This window comes from Gastrolobium bilobum, unplaced genomic scaffold, assembly GCF_033153095.1.
Source record: "Gastrolobium bilobum isolate Gb01-03AN ecotype WA unplaced genomic scaffold, APGP_CSIRO_Gbil_v1 utg913, whole genome shotgun sequence".
NCBI lineage: Eukaryota > Viridiplantae > Streptophyta > Magnoliopsida > Fabales > Fabaceae > Gastrolobium > Gastrolobium bilobum.
Genome location: NW_026900059.1, coordinates 620,233 through 628,777, shown reverse-complemented (window position 1 = coordinate 628,777; position 8,545 = coordinate 620,233). Strand labels below are relative to the sequence as shown.

Below are 8,545 nucleotides of genomic sequence, written 5' to 3'. Positions count from 1 at the left end.
GCGAGGAAAGAAGGTTCAGCAGCACAGTGACAATTCAGTCTAGATGACTACGTTGACTCATGGGGTTGTTTAGAAACCGAGAGTTACAGCCTAGTCTCCAATTTTCCTCGGTTTGTTTATGGACAACAAAAACTGACACTGTCATCGAAGGAAGCAGGATTGCATCCTCCGGCCAGCCTGTTTGCGGAGCTCGGTTCATGAGAATAAAACTTGCCAAATAATCATACGATTTCATGAAGATGGCATGCAAATAGGAAATTCTGTGGTGTTTCACTTTTCCATATTTAAAAAATAAATATTTTAATCTTAAAAATATTAACACAGAATTATTTATGCTCTGTAAATTATTTAAAATTTTCCCACGAACTAGGAATTCAAGTATTATTTTATATGATTTTTATTCATAATTTTAATTCACGGGAATATCATTTTTTAAGAAAATTTTTAAAAAAATTTATGCTAAATGTGGATAACTAGAATTTCTAATGTAAATTTATGAAAAATTTAAAATTTACTGCCTATCATTTTTTAAAACGACAAATGTTTTTTGCTTAAAATAATTGTACATATAAAATTTAAATTACTTTTTTTATTTACAGTTGAAATTTAAAATAAATATGATTACATAGAAGCAAAAATATGAAAATTTTACCGACCAAGAATTAAGAATGAGTCATGGTACTAGAATTTCAATATTTTGTAGTCCAAAGATGCGTGCCCCGTGCCTTACAGAATTGACCTCTCCCACAATTGGATCCATTCTTCTCTGCACACATGGGAATTCATTAATAAATTAACTTATAAATTAATAAAATAAATGTGAAGATTATGAAATAAATAAATATTTATTATATAATTAAAAAATATTAATATTATTAATAAAGGAAATAATATTGTAACAACCAATTAGTGTTACTACCAATCAATTTCATCATTAGATCGATTATGTTAATCTAACGGTTATATTTGTTTATATCTTTGTATGATTATGATTCCCCATATTTAATATTTTATTTTTATTTTTACCTTTGTATGGTTATGATTTCTCATATTTAATGTTAAATATGAGAAATCATAACCATACAAAGATAAAAATAAATATAACCATTGGATCAATATAATCAATCTAATGGTAAAATTAATTGATAATAACATTGGTAGAGTAGTAGTAGGCTAGTAGCAGTAATTAATGGTTAATAATAATAATAATTTGTTTTGGAGATGAACTTCATTGGAGTTATGGATTGCATCTTTTCATTTTTTGAAAGCTTATTTGTCACACACAAAAACACACACACCCACTTTCTCTCTCACCTGTTTTCTCTCTCCTCTTTGAACCTCATCTTAGGGTTTTGTTATTCTTCTTTGTTCTTCTTTGTCGATGAAGGATTCGATTTCGGATCTGTTTGACCCGGTTATGGTGATGGAGTCCGAGTGGTCTCGCGGCAGTTCCACTTCCGACGCCGATTTCGCCTTCGCTTTCAACGACAGTAATTTCTCCGACAGGGTTCTCCGGATCGAGATCATGTGTGATCCGGTTGATACCCGACCCGATATCGAGGGTGTCACCACCATAGCCGACTGGGCGCGCCACCGCAAGAGGAGACGCGAGGATATCAAGAAGGAAAACGGTCTCTCTCTCTCTCTGTCACTGTGATTTTCTGGAAAATCTTCGGTGGAGAAATGGAACTGAATTTTTTTTTTCTTTTCATTGTTTGGCTCGATACATCTTCAAGGGTTTCTAGCTTTTTTACTGTTAAAAGCAAAATTGGTTGTGATTCTACGCGTGAAACCTGTTTATCGAGTTTTCCCAGAATGAAATGATACCAGATATAAATGGGACTCTGAGGGAGTGTTGTAATTTCCGTGCTTTTCTACTTATGAGTTTTGAGAATGTTTGCCTAAAGCTACATAAAAGCTTGGTTCTATGCATTTAATGATGTTTGTCTAAAAAGTGCTGCTTTGTGCGTGTTGGATAATGTTTGTGTAGGCGCATGTATTTTCTCATACCATACCCCTAATATATGCTCTCTTGCTAGCAGTTGTGGATGTAACTCCATTGCCCGACGAGCAAATTTTGAATGGGAATCAACCTGATATGGATGATTGTGTGGCCTGTGAAAATCAAGATGAAGAGGCTGTTGCAATGGTTGAAGAATGCCCTTCAGGTATTTGAATTGCTTAACAATCTGAATTATAGAGTTTTATGCTTTAAGAGATTCTTACTTGTTCCCCCCAACCCCACCCCACTTTATTTGCCTATCCCCTCCCTCTTTTTCTATCTTTTGTTGCTCTTAGTAAACATGTTCTCAATGAAATGCTACAATCCATAAGATCAATCGCTACGAACCCATAATATGATTTAAACAAGAGTATAATTTAATATAGTTACTAGTGTTTTACAAAGTCGGCGAACCGGAGCAGTGATAAAGTTGTTCCTTCACGACTCAAAGGTCATTGGTTCGATTCCGAAACAACATCTTTGCAATTAAAGCAAGGGTAACACTGCGTACAAGGATTGCCTCCATCCCATCCTCGCTAGTTGGGTTTAACTGGGATTGGTTTTTTGGCTTTTAATTAGCGTTTTACAAAAAGCATAACATTCTCCTTTTGCTTGTAACAAGAGTATAATTTAAACTGATATCCTTTCCCTGAGTATGAAGTTATCAGTTCTACTCTATGAACACTTTCGGGTTTGGTATAATATAGGTGATGAAGCTGCAAATAGCAATGATTCAAACTGGAGCATGGATTGCTCAGCAGGTGCACTTGTTAAAGTTAAAACACTACATATTAGTTCTCCAATCTTGGCTGCTAAAAGTCCTTTCTTCTATAAGGTAGTGAAGATCTCTCTTCTTTATAGGGTAATTTGAATAGTTCTGTTAAAATTTTGTTTGCTTAGCAGTGTTAATTTACTTATTGCAGCTTTTCTCAAATGGGATGAGGGAGTCAGAACAGAGACATGTCACCCTCAGAATCAATGCCTCTGGTATGAACATCTTTTGGTTCTTTGCCTAGTCATTTTAGTTTTCCCTGATAGAGTTATCTTACAAATGCCATACTTCTTTTGCATGTTACAGAAGAAGCTGCTCTCATGGAGCTACTGAATTTTATGTACAGTAATACCTTGAAAATGACTACAGCACCTGCTTTGCTGGATGTTTTGATGGCTGCTGATAAATTTGAAGTTGCTTCATGCATGAGATACTGTAGCCGGTTATTGCGGAATATGCCCATGACTCCTGACTATGCATTGCTTTACCTAGAGCTTCCTTCTAGTGTCTTAATGGCTGATGCAGTCCAACCATTGACTGATGCAGCAAAGCAGTATCTTGCTGGTCGTTACAAGGATTTAAGCAAGTAAGTGTTTGTTTTTATTTAATTTCAGTCACATTATCTTAGATTCAAGCATTATAAACTCTTTTGATTATTCTCTTCTATTGAGTGGGATTTATAATTTCTTCATCCTTCCTCTTTTGTTAGCTGGTCATATTAAAATTTTGATTTCAGTTGTATCCGCTCTGTTGTATTTTGTTTGAGTTTCTTTCCATTGCTCTTGTTGGAGACTAGAGAGGCATGAGAAACGAATCATGTATTTAAAGTGACTCTAATGTGTGTGTGGTTGTTTGTGTTTGTGTCTGTGTATTGCCTCTTAATGGTAGGAACCCTTATAAATAATACTTTTGTTGGATGGCTGCTACTTTTGGTTGATCAACTTCATAGATTATAAACTTTTTAGAGAAGTTTTTTCTATAATGGCATTCCATGACAAAAGGTCTTTTGGAAAATACCTGTTTCTCTTGTTTATATTGTTTATTGTTTTAATCTCAATGTCATTTTTTCTTTTTGAATGCTAATAATAATAAATCTTGAATATGACCAGGTTCCAGGAAGAGGTTATGGCCTTGCCCCTAGCTGGAGTTGAGGCGATATTGTCTAGTGACAATCTCCAGGTTGCATCAGAAGATGCTGTATATGACTTCGTTTTGAAGTGGGCTAGACAACAGTATGGCAAATTGGAAGAAAGGCGAGAAGTCCTGGGTACAAAGCTTGCGCGATTAATTCGCTTCCCTTACATGACCTGCCGAAAGCTTAAGAAGGTCTTAACCTGTAACGACTTTGACCATGATGTTGCATCCAAGCTTGTACTTGAGGGCCTATTTTTCAAGGCTGAGGCTCCACATCGCCAGCGGTCACTGGCAGCAGAAGAGTCTGCTTCCTCGAACCGTCGCTTTGTGGAGCGGGCATATAAGTATCGCCCCGTTAAGGTGGTAGAATTTGAACTTCCCCGGCAGCAGTGTGTGGTGTACTTGGATCTGAAGCGGGAGGAGTGTAACAATTTGTTCCCATCTGGCCGGGTTTATTCTCAGGCATTCCATTTGGGTGGACAGGGGTTTTTTCTATCAGCACATTGCAACATGGACCAACAGAGTTCTTTTCATTGCTTTGGACTGTTTCTGGGAATGCAGGAAAAGGGCTCGGTAAGCTTTGCAGTTGATTATGAATTTGCTGCGAGGTCTAGGCCAACAGAGGAATTTGTTAGCAAGTACAAAGGCAACTACACATTCACGGGGGGAAAGGCGGTTGGCTATAGAAACTTATTTGCGATTCCATGGACTTCGTTCATGGCTGAGGATAGTCTTTACTTCATTAATGGTGTCCTCCACCTTAGAGCCGAACTCACCATCAGACATTGACCCCCTATTTCTATTCGCAAACTTTCATTCCAATTGGTACCCCTAACCTTTTTTTAGTAGTCGATTTCTCATCTTCTGTTAACCTGCTGTAATCTATTAAAAAGTTTTAATATCCAGGGTATGTGCACAAGGTGGCTAGTGTTACATGAGATCGAAATGATGATCAGGACCGTGGTTTATCATCTAGATGATGTTTAGTGTTATCTAGGTTCTTCTGTGAACCTGCCTTCTATTTCCGTGATTCGCTCAAAAACTCTGTTTCTAAGTTGATTTGATTTCATACTTTACATGGCCCGAGTCTTTCTGGTGCATGGGCACTATCTAGGTCTCGAGAGAGAGTAAATCTCTGAATTTGTTTTTGAAAAATTAAGGTGCACATTAGTTTTTGGAAATGTAAATTTTCATCCTGAAAGTGTTTGTTGGTAAATTATAGTTTACTTAATCTAAGAAAATCTTTATTTACTGGGTGAACATCCTTATCCATAATGACACTGCATGTACGATCAGAGCATGCGGTGAAGGATGTTTAAGAATTGACTATTGCAATATGTGATCCAGTGCTCTGCACGTTGCTGGACAGGGAATCCTATTCTATTAGAACAAAGGATCAAACTAATGAATTCTACGGTGGGTGCTGGATGTGAATCTAGTCCTTGATCAAATCACGAGATATTTAGAAGTTCATGGTGTCACTCGATTATATTCTCCATAGGAATAAAACCAGGATAATGTGATATGAGGTCATGCTCAAATGGTACCAAGTTTATTTGGTAACGGGTGAAAATAGGTTTAGTTTTTTTGCGTAGACCGGTATGGAAAAAAAATGGGGATATGCTAAAGTATAAACAAAAACAATATAGTTGATATTTGATTTTGAGCTCAAGTAAATTCCAGATATAGATAGGAATCGGTTAGGTTGTCCATTAACAGCTTACAGTCTAATTTATTTTTGACCTACTTTCGTTAGTCTAATTTAAGCTTACTTAATCAAGTAAATTATTTTATTTCTTTAAGGATTTCTTTGATACACAGTATAGAATAAGGATACATAGGATAAAAGAGTTGTATAAGAGTAAGATATTGCATGGCCTATACATTTTCTCTACAGGGTATATTATGAAAAATAGCACAGAACCCCAAATAATGTAACAAAATCTTGTAAATTTGAATTATGTCTCGTCTATATATCATGCAAGCATATCAAATCAGAGGTAGGATATTCTTACTACCAATTTTTGCTACTACCACTCCACTATCACTTTAATCACCATTGGATTCAAAAGTTATTTTTTTTTTCTTTCTCTTCATTGAACTTTTCCTCTAATCCAATGGTGATTAGAGTGGTAGTGAAGTGGTAGTAAAAAAAATGGGTAGTAAGAATATCCTAACTCATCAAATCATACATAAATATAGAATACATAATTAGTTCCAGCATATCACCCAAATCATACATAAATATAGAATACAGAATTAGTTCCAGTAGTGGCGGAGCCAAGAATAAAATTTAGGTGGTGTCAAAAAATTTAATATATCAAAATATTTATCATAATTATCCAAATTTAGTGAATCAATTTGGATTTATGCCAGGAAGATGTACCATGGAAGCCATTTTCTTGATGCGACAACTAATGGAAAGATATCGAGAAAAGAAAAAGGACTTACATTTGGTGTTCATAGACCTTGAGAAAACATACGATAGGGTTCCAAGGAAAGTTTTATGGTGGGTTCTGGAGAAGAAAAAGGTACCATCAAAGTATGTAAAGGTAATCAAGGATATGTATGATGAGGCTACTACATGTGTGAAAGCTTGTAACGGAACATTAAGTTATTTCCCTATCACGGTAGGTGTACACCAAGGGTCAGCTCTAAGTCCTTATCTCTTTGCCTTAGTTATGGATGAACTAACAAAATATATTCAAGAGGAAGTGCCATGGTGTATGCTTTTTGCAGACAATATTGTGCTTATTGATGAGGGCAAGGATAGTGTTAATAGAAAACTTGAATTGTGGAGAAGCACATTGGAATCTAAAGGATTCACATTAAGTCGAAGCAAGACTGAGTATCTGAAGTGTGAGTTTTCTCTAGTAGGAGATGTAGACTAAGATCCCGTGCATCTAAGTGATCAAGAGGTACCCAAGAAAGACACTTTTAAATACCTGGGCTCTATTTTGCAAAAAGGTGGAGAGAATGATGAGGATGTAAATCATAGAATCAGAGCAGGGTGGATGAAATGGCGCAGTGCATCTGAGTTTTTGTGTGACCGCAAAATCCCCCTTAAGTTAAAAGGAAAATTCTATAAAACAGCAGTAAGACCTGCAATGCTATATGGAGCTGAATGCTGGCCAGCACATAGGCAACATGAGCATAAAATGGGAGTAGCAGAGATGAGGATGTTAAGGTGGATGTGTGGTTATACGAGGATGGATAAGATAAGAAATGAAGATATTCGACGAAAGGTAGGAGTACTACCGGTGGCTGAGAAGATGAGAGAACCTAGATTGAGGTGGTTTGGGCACGTAATGAGAAGACCCCTAGATGCTCCCGTAAGAACAAAAGTTTGTTACCAAGAGCTCAACACAAAAAGAGGTAGAGGTAGACCGAAACTTACTTGGGGGAAGGTGGTAAAACAAGATTTAATGGAGTGGGATATAGATTGGCGGACGGTTTGTCTTAGAACGGAATGGAGAAAAGCTATAAGCATGGTGGAGGGTTAGACCCGTTGTTATTCCTATGTTCCAGATGGTCCCCTCTTCTTCTTTTCCCTTTCGTTTCCCCTCTTCTTCTTTTCCCTTTCTTTTTTACTTTTACTTTTATATTATTCTATTTATTTATTTTTATTTTTACTTTTATGTTTCTTTTTTCAACTTTTTTGTATCTTTCATTTGGGTTCATCTACCACCGACCCCAATTAATTTGGGATAAAGGTGTTGTTGATGTTGATCCAAATTTACTAGGAACAAAAATTACTATGAATTCTAGAATGTTTATCTAAATTATTTACTAAATAATGTCACATAACATTAAAAATTTAAATAAATAATTGCCCATAATTATATTTCAAAGCAAACATAGAAAGAAATTAACCTTTCCGGTAAGTATTTCACTTTCCTCTCATAGCATAATAAGTAATGAACCAAGTATTATCCTAAGGATACAAACCAAGAGACTTAGTTCAATAAGTGGAAAAGAAACAAACATTACAAGTAAAATATGAGTTTTTATAACCAAATATGAGTTTTTATACTTTCCTGTATAAACAACACATTTTCCTCACTATGAGTTTCTATAACCAAATTAAAACACGCACTAGTTTCTCTTCCATTACAATACTAAAACATGACAACAATAAATCTTATTTGATTGTTTAATGGATATATATATATATATATAGGAATGATACGTTTACAAATTTTGTTTACAAATTACACTAAGTACGACCAGTCATACACTCTTGATTGAAGTATGACTGATCAGACATAGTGTAGTTTGTAAGAGTTTGTAAACAAAAAAATTGTAAATTTAACATTCCCCATATATATATATATATAGAGGCAGGATCCTTTGACACCGGTGTCAAATTTGAAGTTTGACACCTCATCTGAAAGCCGTTAGATCAAAAAAGATCAACGACTCTGATTTGTAAACATGTGACACCATTGATCTTTTTTGATCTAATGACCCTCGGATGAAGTGTCAAACTTCAAATTTGACACCGGTGTCAAAGGATCCTACCTCATATATATATATATATATATATATATATATATATATATATATATATATATATATATATATATATATATGAGATAGAATCCTTTGACACCAGTGTCAAATTTAAAATTTGACAC

At 35.3% G+C, this 8,545-nt stretch overlaps 1 protein-coding gene across 2 annotated transcripts; it reads left to right on the top strand.

The window, feature by feature from the left end:
- Window positions 1–1,293: 1,293 nt before the first annotated feature.
- Window positions 1,294–5,088, top strand: LOC133295074 (BTB/POZ domain-containing protein POB1-like). 2 transcript variants are annotated; one of them, XM_061493862.1, is made up of 6 exons: window positions 1,294–1,644; window positions 2,047–2,168; window positions 2,710–2,837; window positions 2,926–2,989; window positions 3,081–3,360; window positions 3,884–5,088. In XM_061493862.1, the coding sequence occupies exons 1-6, from the start codon at window positions 1,382–1,384 to the stop codon at window positions 4,695–4,697; spliced, it is 1,671 nt and encodes a 556-aa protein (XP_061349846.1). In that variant the 5' UTR covers window positions 1,294–1,381; the 3' UTR covers window positions 4,698–5,088. The 2 variants fall into 2 exon arrangements, with proteins under 2 accessions (XP_061349846.1, XP_061349845.1); XM_061493861.1 differs by having other exon boundaries at window positions 1,294–1,631; window positions 2,043–2,168; window positions 3,884–5,087.
- The last annotated feature ends 3,457 nt before the right edge of the window (window positions 5,089–8,545 follow it).